Source organism: Melanaphis sacchari, unplaced genomic scaffold, assembly GCF_002803265.2.
Source record: "Melanaphis sacchari strain LSU unplaced genomic scaffold, SCAv2.0 Contig15_pilon_pilon, whole genome shotgun sequence".
Lineage (NCBI taxonomy): Eukaryota > Metazoa > Arthropoda > Insecta > Hemiptera > Aphididae > Melanaphis > Melanaphis sacchari.
This window is the reverse complement of record NW_020270722.1, coordinates 298480-316171: the sequence shown is the minus strand read 5'-3', so window position 1 is coordinate 316171 and position 17692 is coordinate 298480. Positions and strand designations below refer to the sequence as shown.

The 17692-nt window shown below is 28.0% G+C and overlaps 1 protein-coding gene across 1 annotated transcript; it reads left to right on the top strand.

Annotated features, from left to right (window-relative positions):
• The first annotated feature begins 4669 nt into the window (after window positions 1–4669).
• LOC112592200 lies at window positions 4670–6980 on the top strand. Its single transcript, XM_025336213.1, has 4 exons — window positions 4670–4772; window positions 5274–5834; window positions 6207–6403; window positions 6621–6980. The coding sequence occupies exons 1-4, from the start codon at window positions 4670–4672 to the stop codon at window positions 6978–6980; spliced, it is 1221 nt and encodes a 406-aa protein (XP_025191998.1).
• Window positions 6981–17692: the final 10712 nt, after the last annotated feature.

The window sequence follows — 17692 nt, the reverse complement described above, 5'->3', positions numbered from 1 at the left end:
AATAATCACCAGTGATTGACGGTAGTCGAGAGTTTAGAAATCATCACACTGATTGTGCGCGATTGATATTTATACCACCGTGGCTATAAATTATAATATACCTATACATTTATATCATGTATAAATGTACGCGTGTAAGCCCATATGTAGGTAGGTATACGTAATAAACATACTTAGCATGTTTAACTCGTAGGTATAGCGGGTCTATAGCCGTATTGTTATTATGATAATTTATAGTGTATCATAGCTGGTAGACGGTGTATTTGGTAATAACGAATTGAGTCTCACGAATACTTTCGGGTTATCAGAATTGATTCCAACAAATATTTGTTGGTGGCTTAGGTTCAGCCTATTAGCGTTATCCACATGTACGTTTGATGACCCAAAAATCAATACCATCTCAATTTCAAAACATCAATATATAAAAAATTTTTAATCACGCATAATTTGAAACCTACTATCAAATTTTTGAAGTCATTTAAAAATAATAATTTTGTCATTATTTGCTATATTGTTCATAGACTGTAAAACAATTCAACTACATTTATAAGTAATTTTAGATGAATTAACGATTGAATGTTTATTTTTTTTTCATGAAAATAACGTCTTTTATTTAAGTTTTGAAATGTCACCACCTTTAAATTCATTATGTAAAATCTTTAATCGTTGGGTAAAAATATTATACTATAATTATCCACAACTATCATTTTTTCATTTTAACGTAGTTACTATTTTGTTTTTTTCTGTTTTTAGTAAACACTTTCTTGTTATACTTTTCATTAATATGTTTGTTGAAACTTTTTAATATTACATTATTAGAAGCTAATGTTTAAAAATAAATACTACTTCATACGTGATTTTTACGAGTCAAATATCGAAACTTAAATCTATTAACTATGAGCACCAATCGTATACCAAATCTATTGCAGTATTATATTGGTACTAAAAGCACACATGGGTACTTATTGATAAATTTATGTTCGTCGAGTCAAAAAATTTCAATGAACACATAAGATATAAAAAGCATTGACATTAAATTTTTCATAATATGTATGTTTTTGATGTATAATTATTGATATAAACTGAAACTGAATTGTTATAACTTATAAGTAGAAAATTGTATATTGTTTAAGCTGTTTAGAGGTGTCAATCATTTAAAAACAGCAATTCGATTTTTTTTAGAAGGAAACTGAAAGACAAGACTAATGGACTGCTAAACCCTAAAACTCAAAATGAACACTCCCTAAAATTCAAGCCATAACTCTTACATTCTTAAATTTAATATTTATATGGGTGCCTATAGATATTCAAAAATAAATTTTAATAAGTATTGTGTTTTCCGATTGATTAAATTCATTTTTCTAGCATTTATATTTTGAAATATTTTATTTCAAAACAATTATAGAATGGTGTTAATAACAGTAATTTTGTATCATAATCAATATTATCAATAACAATGTGCTTGGAAATGTAAAAAAATGAAGTTTTTCCTATAACTTGAATAAATTGCTATAAACTGTCATCATGATTCTAATTAATTCTGTAACACGCGAGCGTAATTTTTCAAGCATGCGGTAAGTAAAAAAAAAATAGTTGAGGACGAGTATGTTACTACAGTAATTTACTAATTTGTATGTAGGTAATTAAATATACAAGAATATATTACCACAAAATAAGTAAAAAAAAAAATTATGTAATACTAAAAATCACTGAAAATCGATTAGTTTTAAATAAGTGCAGTATATAATAATTAGAAAAATATACATAAAATAAATAAATTATACATACGCATTAAAACCTAAATAATGGTGTTTGTTTTAACTTGCTTATGTTATATTTTTATACCTATATACTTATTTGTAATGTGGAAAATATACACCAAAAAGATAAATACTTACATGAAAATTAATAGTGATAATTGTTACTGAATTTCTAATCTTTTAATTTGAAAACATTTTAAAAGAGCCGGTAAGAAAATGAATTAGGTAAGTCATCTATGTATATCAGCTTAAAATTTTCCGCATGCCCTAAAATTTAGGTTTAGATATGCATATGGAAGGTCAATTTTGATTTTGATCTATAAATTGGAGTAACGATAAAACGTTATTCAGCCTTTTAATTAAATTCTATAAATTTAGCACAGGTCACGGATATCAATAGATAAGTACACGGTTTTTATATAGGTAATTTTTGCATTTTTTATTAGTTACAACATTTCTATAAAATTTAATGAAAATCCATTTTTCGACTTAATTTATTTTACGTTAAATGTATATGCAGCAATCTATTGATTATATAAACCTTACGAATTATAAATAATATGAATGTATATTGTATATATTATACAATCCAGACTTTTTTACGAATCTCAATTCATTTTTATGAACCGTTTTATGTTTGATAAACCATTCATATCGTAATCGTTTATAACGAAGTGTTTTTTATCCTCGTCGATACCTCACATTCTCACAGTCGGATAGTTCCGCATATAAAATATAATAATTATACGTAATTATAATTAGCTGTTTAACAATAGGTAGAAATAAGTTTATTTTCATAATTCATAAGGAACTTGTCACGTACTCGTATTAATTTATTTTATTTACATATATTGTACAAAAATAAATCCAGGCGTAATAAAAACTTTTTAAAATATGCTTAAAGTTATAATTTTTCTAATAAGCATACCGCAATGCCTCACGGTAAAATATTAAATAAATAAGTACTGTGTACCTATATTAAGTAATAAATATGTGTAGGTATAGAATATAAATAAAATATAATCTTAAATGTAAAAGGTATATAATTATACCTGATCGTAAATAGTATAACAACAATTAAAAAATAACGAGATTATATTATATTCACATTTTAACTGGGATGAATTATTAAGAACTATACAAATATACCTAGTTAATTATTTACAAAAACAATTAATATTAATTATTTGTTTTTAATAAACGATACAAAACAGAATTATTTATGTCCTGGTCGCTAATCCACTTTCAAGTTAAGTGTACGTATGAAACTAACATTTTCCTCACCATAAAATGATAAAATTTATTATGATTGACGGCTACCCTTTAATATATATATATATATATATATTTTTTTTTTTTGATAAAATAATAAGACTTTAATTACGATACATTTACATCGTACAATAAATTCTAAAACAGTAAAATTAATTTTACATAACTACGTATATATTTATTTTATTATTGTAAGAAAGATTTTCAAACTCACATTATTTTTTATTCCAATTTAAATATATATATATATATATATATTATTTCATTTTTAATATTTTGATCTTTAAGCGAACATTTATCCATTTTACTACCCTAACCAAACTAAATAAATGTAACTAATATTAAAACTAACGAAACTAAACGTAAATGACTGAATATTCTTTATAAATTCACTTTTATAAAGATGGAGACAACAAATGTTGCAGGTGTTCTCTTAAAGTGGACTCTTCAATTGTTTTGGTGTACAGTTACATTCCTAGCCCTAGTTCAACCATAGACCGCGGTAGTCCTCGGTTATAGATTTAAATTGAATTCTATACGATATCATAATTCATTGCACGATTTCACACATAAATTAATAACAGATATATTATAATATATACTACCTACAGTATTTAATATACGTATCGGACTTTTGGTGTTTTCAAAAGACCTCCAAAACATCTATTAAGAAGACCACACGTATTAGCAGCAAGGCGGTAGCCGATCGAGACGAGTTTTTTTGTTGTTTATCGTTCGGTGCATCTACCGTGTCGTTAAAGGAACCACACACGCGAAATAGCAAGCGGCGACTGCTGTTAAGATATTAAAATATTATTTTGCTTTAAAATTTATCTAAGGATTTTATATGTATATACATCCATAGGCGGAGCTAGAAGGGGGCTTGGGGGAGCTAAGCCCCCCTAAGTTTTCGATTAGCCCTCCCAAATATTTACCGTATTTATGTACCTAATATTTTGTATTATGATTCACAAATATACTATTTAAAGGGCATATCAACACTATTTTTTTTTACGTTTATTGTTTTGATATTGTAACCAAAATAATGAAAAACGTTTATGTAAAAATCCGGAATTATGAAAAATAATTATTCAACTAGATAATGAGATATACTAGCGACGTAACGTCATAGATCTGACGAGTGAATAACTACCTGGTTAGTTGTGTGGAAAATTATCTTAATTTACACAATGATTTTAATAACATACAATAGTATTTAAATATATTACAGTATATATATGTGCTTAGTCTATGGTGTGATTTAAAATGTAATGTATCTTGTTATCTTGTTATGTTTATAATATTAATTAAAATTCGTAAGATTATTGAGTTGCGTCGTCTTACTCGTCTTGTCGCATGGTGCTACTCACTCATACACTATACACATCACACAACGACAGGGACGCAACGCAAGGCTATTTATAGTTGATGTTGATACGTACACATTACCCATAAGCTATTATTATTATTATTATTATTAAACATTGCTATAAATATTGCAGATAATCAATTTATAATTGTTTATGTTTACATAATATTATTATTTAGTTTTAACTTCAGTATTAGTGAATACGTGACTGCGTGAGTACATTTGTATTGTTTTTAACTTCAGTATTTCACTAGTTATAACTTATAACATGAAACGTTTTGGCGATATTAGAACATTTTTCACCAATACTTCAAAAAGTATTTCAACAAATAATCAAAATGATTCAATAGAAAATCCAGAAAACAATCCCGGTAACAGTTTTTTATATTTAAATAATTCTGAAAATGAAAGTAATTGTATTGAATTTAATAAGCAAATAAGTAGTAATCCAGTAATAGATTTAGGAAGTTTAGAATCTGGCCCAAAACAGCCAATTTTATCTTATCCATTAAAAAAAATAGGCAAACAGAATCGTTCATTTTCTTGTAAATATTATGAAAAATATTTTTGGGTTGAATATAGTGTTCACCAAGACTCTATATATTGTTTTGTATGTAGACAGTTTGATAACTTAAATACATCAGAAGATATTTTTAAAAAAATTGGTTTTAATAATTGGAAAAAATTAAGTGAAAAATTAGAAAAACATTCTAACTGCAAAAGTCATTGTAGTAGCATAGAAAAATACAATCAATATAAACAATCAAAAATCCATGGTAATGTTCATACTCAACTTTCAGATCAATTTAAAACAGACATTTTAAATAATCAGTTATATATACAAAATATTATTGAAATTATTTTGTACTTAGCTAGACAGGGGCTGGCCTTTAGAGGTCACAATGAAAAACAAGAAAGTTCTAACAAAGGAAATTTTTTAGAATTATGTGAACTATTTTGTAAGTTTGACAGTAATTTTAGAATAAAATATCATACATACTTATCATATACAAGCCATGATATCCAAAATGAAATTCTCAATATTATATCCAATTCAACTATAAAAGTCATAACAAATGAAATTAGAAGATGTGGAAAGTATTCATTAATATGTGATGAGGCACGTTCATTTAAAGAAGAACAATTGAGTTTGTGTGTGAGATATTGTAATGGATTTGAAGTATGTGAACGTTTTATAAAATTTATTGATTGCTCTCAGTCAAGGGATGCAGAAAGTTTGAAAAATATTATTATAAATGAACTAAAACAATTAGAAATAGCTGACATACCCATTGTTGCACAAACATATGACGGTGCTAGCGTGATGTCAGGCGCTGTAGGAGGACTACAAGCTAAGATTAGAGAAAAATATCCAACTGCTGTATACTTTCATTGTGCAGCACATAAACTAGCCTTGGTGGTTACTGACACTTGTAAACATATAAGAAGTTCAATAACTTTTTTTAATTTATTAGAAATGCTTTATATTCATTTTTCTCAACCATCCAGCCACAGTACATTTATTCAAATGCAAAAAAAATTGGGGTTAAAACCACATGAACTTACACAGCTAAGTACTACTAGATGGGCATGTAGGTACAAAAATTGCCATAACGTTAAAATTAATTATCAATCAATAATAAATGCATTAGAAGAAGAAATAAATAATAATAAAAATAAATATGCTGTTGAAGCTGTTGGTATTTTAAAGGGAATAAAAAAAGCACAATTTATTTTTAATTTATTTGTATTTCATGACATTTTATTAACTATTGATCTATTAAGTCAAACATTACAAAAAAAAGATATAACATTAGGCCAAGCAACTTCAGCAATTAATGGTGTAATACAAACTTTACAAGAAAAAAGGTCTGATAAGAATTTTAAACTATTGTGGGATGATATCACTAACTTTTCAAGAAAGTTTGGTGTTTGTTTGAACTATGAAGAATTTTCAAAAAAAAGGAAACCTGTTGAGAATCAATATTTAAAAAGTTCTCTTGTAACTTCTACAATTGGAGCTCATGAAGAGAATTTAACAATTGAAAAATATTGGAAAATTGATGTTTATAATACAATTATTGATAATATCACTAATAGAATGAAAACTAGGTTTTCTGATGAAAGCCTAAAATTGGCAAAATCAATTGATAACTTTTTTTATGCTTGATTTTGATGGTTCATTAGAATTCATTGAATATTATAGTGATAACTTAAAGATAAGAAAAGATATATTAAAAGCTGAAATGATGATTGTAAATAATTATTTAAATTCCAAAATCAAAAATTGGACTATTCAAGATTTGTTTTCAACAGTTACATTAGAACTATATCCTAATTTACATAATTTGTTACAAGTGGCACTAAGTATACCAGTAAGCTCAGCTTCATGTGAGCGATCCTTCTCAGCTATGAGAAGGATTAAAAATTGGTTAAGGACTACTATGATTCAAAATAGATTTAGCAATTTGGCAATAATACACATAGAAAATGAATTAGTAAAGACATCAATTGAATCAAAACAGATTCTTGAAGACTTTGCCAAATGTGGTTCAAGAAGAATTCAATTAACTATTTAACATTTTAAAGTAATTTATGGTCCATTACTCATTTATATTTATTTTTTAAATTCTTATTTTATCATGATCAAAATTGGAATCTTTTTTTTTTTAAATCTAAAATGTATAATATTATTTAATAAAACAGTTAGTTATTTCTTTTACATAAGTTATTTTTTTATTTTACTGTTTATTTTTGTATTTGTAGTAATGTTGAAATACTCTGCAATACATCAATAAATTGTAGTTTATTTGTTCATATTTATATTGATATATAATTAACTGCAACACACTGAACACTGAATGGTTTTTATTTTTAAAATTTATTTTTTTTGTTTTTAAAAACAAATACAAGGTATATTTAAGCAAATAGAAAGTTATTAATAATTATTTTCTTTAAATAATCTAGGGCTTGAGCCCCCTCAACTAAATTTATCAAGCTCCGCCTATGTATACATCGTCTGTATTTATATATGGACGGAAATAATATACAATATTCGTATACGACGACGACGGTGGCAGTGGTTTGTCAGCAACCATACACATATAACAGACTTTAATATTAATATTATATACCTCGACGGCTAAGGCAAATGCAAAGTTAGACGCATCGGCGAGCACATTTTATTTTATGTACAGACAGCTACGGACCGGTAGCGGCTTAGCCGTACCTACACATATATACAAATACGCATTTTTATATAATAATATTTAATGTGTATGTGTGTGTGTGTGTGTGTGTGTACAAGCGATATAATAATATTAATTTTTAGTTGTTTTACGCCGTTTTATGTGTACGACCGCAAGTAGGTATATATACTAGTTTTAGCGCGACGATGCGTGATCAACAATATTTTTTTCCCCATTTTCGGCTATCGAAAATTTAAGAGAGAGAGACAAACCGAAACCGTCGGAGAAAAAAATATATACATACAAAAATCTGCGTGAAAAAAATGACGTATAAAAAAAAAATATAGGAAAAAAAAAATCATTTCGGGTGGGCGACGAGCGGGTGAGAGAATCCGGGTGATCCGGTGTGGGTAAACACGATACGATGGTATCCTTTAAGTCTTCGATAGCGCGCGTGTTTGTGTGCGTGTGATGTGTGTGCAAGGGGTATGATAATATCCGTGTTCCGATAAAATATAATATTTTAATATATTACTTTTATGTATATTCATTATGAAGGTTTTGTTTTTCCTATAGTCACCGCCACCGCCGCAGCCGCCGACTACCTTGCACGGGACATTCCTACGGTGCGGTGACTGGATTGCTACCAGACTGCTACTGTATTTTGATGTGCGCACGCTTCGGTTGTTCTTTCACACAAGCACGACCAAGGTGCAACGACTGCCGCGGCGTACCCATATAGGTATACGTAATAGTATATGCGTTCCGACAGTTAATTTTGTTCGGTATCCGCACAGTCAAACGCATGCACGCACGCACGCGCATATGACTTGTGTTTCTCTGTGTGTAATATTATAACATATTATTATATTATTATTATATTATAATAGTTATATATATTGTATACCTTAGTCCAATTATATGAAGGAATGAAAGATAAAATACGTAAAATAATAATAATAATAATATGCAATCTCCGAGTCGGCAAACGGATGAGGCGAGGTGACATTCTTTTTCCATCTTTTTATTTTTATTTTTTTGTTCGCGTATTATATTGTATAGTAAATTACTTAACTGTGTATTTCGTTGTGAACGTCGTTCGTCATCTCGTACTCCTGTTGTACACGTAGGTAAGTATACGTAAGTAATAATAAACTAATGTGTACATACCCGAGGATTAGTAATCGATTGCCACGTGATGAGATTATATACACTAGCCAATAATATTATAATATACTATATCAATACGTGTTTTTAATGTGTATCATAATAATAACATAGTTTATACATTCGCCCGGCTCCGATCGCGGTAATATACAATAACAACTGCAGCGGTCACAACTAATAACGTGTTAAGGAATATGCCACCTTAACCTTAAAGGAGGGGGCAGATTTTAAAATATCATACTTTAGATAGGCACTATTACAACGCCCTTTATTTTGAGCCATGATAAAAAAAAAAATATTCCAAAATAGCACTACCGATTATATTTGCTTTTCATTCATAAAAAAAATTTAAAAAAATATTGCTTAATAAAATACAAAAAAAACCTTTTTGTGACAAATTCAATTATCAATCGAACTTGATTACTCTTACATTGTCTCAATGAAAGACAAAATCATATTTAATTTATTACTAAGCAATGTAAAAATAGCAATTATAAATTGTAAATATCAAATTAAATATAATCATATAGAGGGAATCAATTATATTCATCACGATGTTTACCGCTGTATAGATATTTAAGTAATTTAAACTAAAAAATATTCTTTGAAAAGATAACAGATATTTATAAAAAAAGGAGTATATAGTATGTATATATGTATATAAATGGATAGGATTTATAAATATCAATAAGAATATAGACTATTTCTTAAAAAGTGTATACACTAATAAAAATTCCATTTTTATTATAAAATTTAAAACTTAAAATGATTATTTTTTAAACAATATTTTTTTAATTATTTTCCAATTGTAAATTTTACTGTCATTTGATCTCATACTAATTTTACTCATTATAAAATCTATTTAGTTGATAAACTCTCGGGATAGACTGGTCGGGTCCCAATGTAACTTTTTTCTTATTATTAAATTAAATTATATTACAATCTGTTTAAACATTTAAATAATTACAATAAGTAACATTAATTACAGTAAAAATAATAAAAAACGTAAAACATATGAAATCATAAATAAGAGTTCGTTCAATAACAAAACATCAGACTAACGGACCCCTACTTTAAGTAGAACCTACAGTATATTTTAAATTTATAAATTTTTACCTAGTATCAACACATTCAAAACATACAGAATAATATGCTGTGGTTAAGTAGGTCGTAAGTCTTTACATACTATTATGTTTATACTTTCCAACTTTTTTTTCAAACTAGGCCAGCAGTATAATTATTAAAAATTAGCATTCGCCGTTTATCAATAAAATTATTTTTCTCGATTACGAGCATAATGTATTTACACATTTAAATTTGTTTTCCAATTATTATTGCAGTGCGTGTGTTCAATAACAATTTGAATCAATATATATAATATAACGTCTCTCTCGTCCCACATAGTATTTTATGCTTTATATTATTTATCTTGCGTTCATCAGTCCGAAAGGCAAAGATGTTAAGTTCGTAAAACGCTATAACTATATGTATACTTAGTAACATATGTTTAGAGTTTTTACCTATTGTTTTTAGTTTCTCAGGAGTAAAATGTAACTATAAAGTTTAAACGATGTTCACGGTGGTTTTATTGACAAAAATTAATTAAAATGAGCAGGAATATTATTTTTAACATTCATAAATAATATGAAATGCTGTACTCCAAGCCTCTCTTCTTAAACTATTACCGATAAAAACAAATATATATAATTGTGATGTTATCGCAACAAATAAAACTATTATTAATAATGTTTAGCAAATTTCTCAATATATCTTCATCATACCTTGACATCTTTTTTTTCCATATTAACGATAGACATTAGATAGACAATTGAAACAATTTTGAACCATTAAGCTTAACAGCCACAATGTTTTGATATAACGAAAAACATTTCGTTCAAATGTGACCGAACTGATTGACAGCAGCGTTATTACCGATTTCAATAGTTAATTTAATTTCAGAAAAATTGTTTTAAATATCATATCACTATATCAGTATATTTTTTTATATTTCCTGATTTAAAGTCATTGTTCACCACAAGAATTAAAGTAGGTACAAACGATACAATTGTTTGCTATTCAACTTTTATGACATAAATATTTACTACGGTCATCATTACTTGCAATAGCTAAATAATCAATAATCGCGAGCAAAAAAAATGATCGCATAACACGTGAAAATAATTTGGAGACCTTATGGCCCCTATCCGATCCTACTCGCTCCCGTTTGCGCCAATTGATGGTCGGTCACTCTGTGACGCTAATAAACGCGCCACGCGGGTAATAGGTACGCACCGTCGACGGTTAAACAGAAGTCTATATGCATGCACGTCGTTGTATACGTGCAGTATTAACAAAAATTGTATAATTATTATCAGCCAGCCACCCGTGAGAGCTGATCATCGCCGCGCAACACCCGTACGCCGCACGCGCATTTGGTCATCGATAATAACGTGTCAAAATGCGTGCTATCGTCGATATGCCCATATAATTAAGGACATGATTGTTTAGCGGCTTTCGACTCAGTTAATTTTGTACAGTCTATCGTGAGTATTGTTGGAAAACGCTTTAAAACCTATTCAAAAAAAAAAAAAAATAAATAAAAAATAAATAAATAATAATAATAATAATAATTCTCTCGTGTACACTGCGTATAATAATACCTACATACACATAAATATATAGGTGTATAGATAATATATAATTACACGCGTGTAGTACGTTAGTGTATATTTGTGTGTGTGTGTGTGTGTGAGCACGAAGACTAGTGGCTCCCAGTGGCTTGTGTGTGTGTGCGTCCATTTTTGTTTGTGGAAAAACATTGTCATATAACGTTTTATATATTTATTTTTTTTTCCATTTCGGTTAGGTATATACCGATACCTATATCTAGGCAACATACGTGTACTATATATATTATATTATAATGTGTATGTTTCTCTCGCTTCCATCGCGATATACTTACATACTTTGTGTGCGTGTGCGTGTGTGTGTGTGTGGCCGGCCCGGTCGTCGGAAACAATGCGACACAAATTAAAGCTAACTGACGGTGTTTGGCCCTCAATTCACCAGAAATGAATTACGCGCCAATGCCTATTACAATATAGTATAACAACCGGCAAGATTTATGGGTTCCACACACAACGCACCGCCTAATTACTGGTTGTCAAGAGGACCTCTCATCGTCTTCGTCGTCGTTTGCGTTATCCGAAGGAAGCATCATATCCGCGCGCGCGCGCGCTCTCGTGTTGTGTGTTGTGTGTTGTGTATAGTTACCGGTTCCACTTTGTCGAGGAAATCTATATTTACGCATATACTTACATACACACCGCATAGTGGTTCTTTATTATTATTTTAATTTTTTGTGTTATATCCTCGTTCAATCTTAACATGTGGTATTTATAAACTGTTTACTGACTATTTTTAAACTATTTATACATATACACATTATGTATATGTATTTTTTTTTTTTTTTTTATCAAAACGGAAATGTAATTATGTAACAATAAAAACAATTAAAATCTAAACGTTCGTAGGTGTTTATTATAATAGTATGTAATATATAGGTAAACACTATGGGCAGGCGCGCGGATGTCCGCTGTAGAAAGAAACGATGGCTAGTATACTTCGACCCCCCCTTACAGTTCACGAATGGAAAACTAAAAGTGGAACACTTGAAATTCTATACAAAATTAACGTTTCCTGAATAATTATTTGACTTCGTATAGTATCATGGTGGGACACCTTTATGATTACATTTTTCTACAGTGCTTTTACTATACTGATTATTATTTAATGTTTGTAGATCCTGAAATAGGTATATAGTATTTAACAAATTAAGTCATCACTCATCAACTACCATTTAAAGAAAAAAAATAGCAATTTAAATTGATAACATACATGGTATTAGATATATAACAACAATATTAAACTAACAGCATGTTATATTTTCATAAATATTTCAAATTGTCATTATTTTTTTTATTATTAATCAAAAAAAATATTTATAGCTTATAAATGTATAGTATCAATAAATAAATTCAATAATTTGAATAAAAAAAAGAAATGTTTGAAAATATTATTTATCATGAAAATAAGTAACACTATTGGAAAAATACATGCCACCTGTTGGTCAATTTATTTATATCTTTTTAGAGGGATTTCTTATAATAACATTTAGGAAATAAGAAAGAATCGTTAAGATTTAAGAGTTTAAAGGGAAATCTATTTCAATATAGTTATGTAAGCTAGTTTATTTTTTAAGCAGGTACATAAATTTAAGTTATAGAGACACATTATAGAGAAATCCAGTGATTTTTCGCAGACTAATCAAATAAAATACTTTCAATATAGATGAATGTTAGATGATTTAGCTGGCCCATAATTTTGGATACCATAATCTAATTTGAAGCTATACATTTTAATACCTTCAAATATTGTCTTTAAATTTTATGTAAACGTTACTATCATAGTATATAACAATACTGATAAAAATAATACCGAACGAAAAGTCTCTGCCACTTATTCGCTATCGCCAAATCTTAACCAAAATTCTAGTCTAATCTTATATCTTTCAAAATTTTTGGTTTTATCGTATTATTATATAGGTATAAGATATGTATTAATGTTATGTAGGTATACACTACCGTGAATCGTGCTTGCAATCGTGATTCTCATCTGTAGCCAAACTACGCAATATTATACAATAAGTATACGATCGGTTTATAATACCTGCTCGCATGTACCGTACGAGTACACAATAATTTATCGCGAGAAAATCCCGAAATATTATAATGTCATATAATATGATGGTAGTCTTATAACGAAAGGTGACGCGTGTGGTGGTTCATAATAATATATTCCGTTGTCGGGAAACACTCGTTCAATTTGCATGAGGCGACGCTCTATTAAACATATTATAATTTCGTGAAATCCCCTCGGGACAAGGGCGGATTTCTTGTAAACGTTAAACAGTGTAAATTCTTCCACTTTGAGATCGTGTTTGATACGCCGACCGTCCCGCCGTGTCGGTATATTTAACCACAACACACAAAAGGGTTGGCAGGGGAAGAGTCGTGTACACACACACATATATATATATATATGATATATATGCATACGACAAGACAGCTGTTGGGTTTGTATACGTATATATATATATATATATATATATATATTATACATGTATGTAGATACTGTCTTTGGGGGCGTAAAGCTACGTATAGAAGAACAACCTGCGAACTACAGATGCACACTTACGATTAGTACAACTACCGGACAACGCTGTCGACGTGTATCAAAGAAAAAAATAAAACATACGAAGCTTGTTTCCAATTGTGGGCAATAAATTATACATGGTATAGTGTATATCATGTAAATGTAATAAAATAAATAAATTCAAAATTAACTTTAAGTGAGATCATGAGTTCCAGTAAAAAGCCACTCCAATCAACAATACCTATAAAGTTATAAAGCATAAACCTTATTAAGTTACAATATTAAAAAATCATAATTATATACTAATATAAGTCAATTTAATTCACCAAATGATTCTCAAACATTTTTGATAGTCAAAAAATGATATAGGTTCTTTTCCGTTTGTGTGATGATATTGTTATATGTTAGTCTTTAAATAATTACAAAAACATCAACTGACGACATTTGTTTACATCATATTTTCAAATGGACGAAATATTTTATTATTAAAAAGTTTTATATCTATTATTATGGATAAAAAATAAAAGAAAAAATTAAATATTATGTAAGCACTCACACTGAGGCCCGAGAGTATGGATATATAAACAAAAATAAACAGCCATAATAGACCTGTTCGTGTAGGGTTGACGGCGAGCTAGGTGAGCTAGGTGAAATCGAAATGGCAAAGCGGCGTCAAGTCTGAGTGACGTAATTGTCTATATAAGTGCCACCAAAACTTGACGTCAGTTAATGGCATTTATATAACCACATAATATATATTATTATGGTCGACGTAATATCATATACCCGTCTCACATCAATATTATTTTGGCTTCCTTCGGCTATAAATAATAGACAAAAAATTATTTTGGAAGTTTTCGGCTTACTCTGGAATCAAATAGTTTATTAATTATTATATTATTATTATATAAAACTACTATAACAATATATCATTATTTTTGAGCTCCTTTACTGATGATGTATAGTTATTCGTAATTATTAAAAATCTAATATTTTACATAGTTTTGTATTAACTATAGTTAATAAATAAAGTACATATCATGTGGAGATACAAACTTCTATTTTTCAAATAAATAAAGTAAGAAATTTCATTCTCTGCTTGATTTAAATATCATTTTTTCATTTTTAAAATAATTTTAGAATTTTTAAATTTTAAACAACAAAACAAATAAAAATTTTATTTAGTAATATATTATAGTAATTTCTACTGTATAAACCAGTAACCACACTAACAATGTTAGAAAATTAATACTTTATACAATAAGATATAATAAAAATCGAATGTTACAATATTCTAGATAAACACAAAGGATTCAAATTATTTCCTGTGTATCCAGTCTTTTAAACTAACATGAAATCGCAATAAACAAACTCTTTAAATTATTTCAAAACAATTGTATAATATCCTACTATAGATATATTATTTTTAATTTCTCGAGACTAACTTATAAGGAAAAATATAATCTACATTTTAGGGTATTACTTTGTCAACACTAACTATTATTAACTGAAAGTTTACTAAATATGATAATTGATTCTATATTAAAATTGTCATCTAACTGAAGTTTTTATCTTGTCTAATTTTCAGTGTTGTTTGCGAGTTCTAACAGCTTTTAAGTTTACATTTTGTATGTCTAAACATCTTCAACTCGTAAGTCAAACAAGATAAAATTTTATTTCTTTGTTATTACACGCATAGAAATGGGACAGTTGATTACATACCATGTTGTCAAGCATTATAAGTGGAGTAAACTGCATTTGTAGGTTAAATCAACGCAATAGAGCGTTGATCTAAATATAATATTTCAACTATTTGAAGTGAAAAATAATTGTAATGTTATTTTGAGAATCAGGATATTTAATTTAACATGTTTGAGATTAAAATGACTACAAGTTAATGAGTTATTCTGAATTGACACACTCTAAAAAATATCGATGCACGTTGTTGTGACTAGCCTAGTTGATAGGATAATTGATGTATGCTGTGTTCTTGTTTATATATATAAATTATATATAAGTAACATTATTGTTTGTGTATTTCTTTGTTAATATTTTTGATATTCGCGGTATTTTGTTCTCGTTGTTCGTCTTTCAGTTTTCACTTATTGTCTCAGTACAGTGATTATATATAAATTAATAAATTTTATCTGCATTTATTTTTATTTTGAACAGTTTCATCACACGTTCGTTCCGTATCCTGTATATCTTAATTATTCGTGTTGCGAATGATAAAATTTAAGGTATCTATTATATATTGAGAGGCAAATCGTATTCGTTTTATTTTACTCATAGCATAGGTGAATTGAGGGCTTAATTCTTTCAAACGTAATCCAACCCACACCGCATGGTTGAAGAGTTTAAACATATAAGTTTACATGGATCAGACAAACATTTAAGCCCTCAAAATGTGATCAAATATATCTACGTATGTTCATTAGTTAATTACTACAACATTTTTATAATATCTAATATAATTACAAGATAAATTGTAAATATGACTATTTAGATAACAGTGTTTCACAACTAAAATTAAGATAGGTAGGTATCAGTAGGTTAGGCGTTAGATTAGGAAAATATAGGTAGGGTATATCCCCATCAAGTTCGTACCTCTGCTAGTTCTCAAATTTTTGCAATAGAAGGATAAAAATATTTTATTTTGCTCATGTAAATAGTTGAGATAGCTACATTATTGATGAGTTATACCGATACTTTTGATAGTAAATTAGAACTGAAACTGGGTTGATTAACTACAACATAGATGAATAAGCTCGAGTGGTTATTATTAACTACATGCGTAGTCAAATTACTTAATCTCCTTCATCCTTAGGCAAATTTAACGCTCGAATGTGCACGAACACTTATTCGTGAGTTAAACACTCCACAGTTTTATGTGTGTATCATCAACTTACTATTATAAACGTTATTATGCACCTGATATATCTATTTTAGTATTTTTACAGTTTAAATTTAATCCTTGAAACAAATTTAATATTAAAATAAAAATAAAATAATGATGCCATAGGCAAATACTAATATGTACCTAATTATCTGTAGAATCTATCTGTATATTATTTTTAAATGCATCACTAGTTTCTACAACTTTTTTATTTCCAAATTGCGTTTAAAAATAATAGCTTCTAATCACACACACTGCAAACAATATTGCTAGATACTTATAAATTTAAATTCATTACAAACGTTGGTTTGTAATTATAAGCATTGTTAACTTAAAATAATGCAAACAAAATACTGCAACAGAGTATTACGCACTTGTCTATAATGGTTAGGTAATCTTATTATCGTTTTAAATATTTTAAAGTGAAATATTATACGTGCCTTCTACCTATTAAAATCTAAAGTTAAAAAATTTATTTCCAGTGCATCTACATATCATAACGTTATGTATACGGGATAATTTATACCAAGCATGCGAATCCTCATTTTTGCCATTAATAATGAATTTATTTAAATCCTGAGTTTTGACATTTTTAAATGTAATAATTATATACTCGTATTTTTCAAATACTTAAATTTCATATACTATTTAATATATTATTTAAAAAGTATCATGTGATGAAATAAAATTCTTTATTTCAAATAAAAACCAACCTTTTTTACTATAAATTATTAATTGAATTATTATTTTTTTTTTTTTTGAAAATACTAATGAATAGGGCTAGGATTTATATACAATTAAAAATTGTAAAATATGCATTTAGTTT

Bases quoted from the DNA above. Each gene is read 5' to 3' on its own strand.
- LOC112592200 (XM_025336213.1), top strand. From the start codon at position 4,670: ATGAAACGTTTTGGCGATATTAGAACATTTTTCACCAATACTTCAAAA. The intron at 4,773-5,273 runs GTAACAGTTTTT...TTTTGTACTTAG, and splicing joins AAATCCAGAAAACAATCCCG to CTAGACAGGGGCTGGCCTTT. The intron at 6,404-6,620 runs GTAACTTCTACA...GATAACTTAAAG, and splicing joins AATATTTAAAAAGTTCTCTT to ATAAGAAAAGATATATTAAA.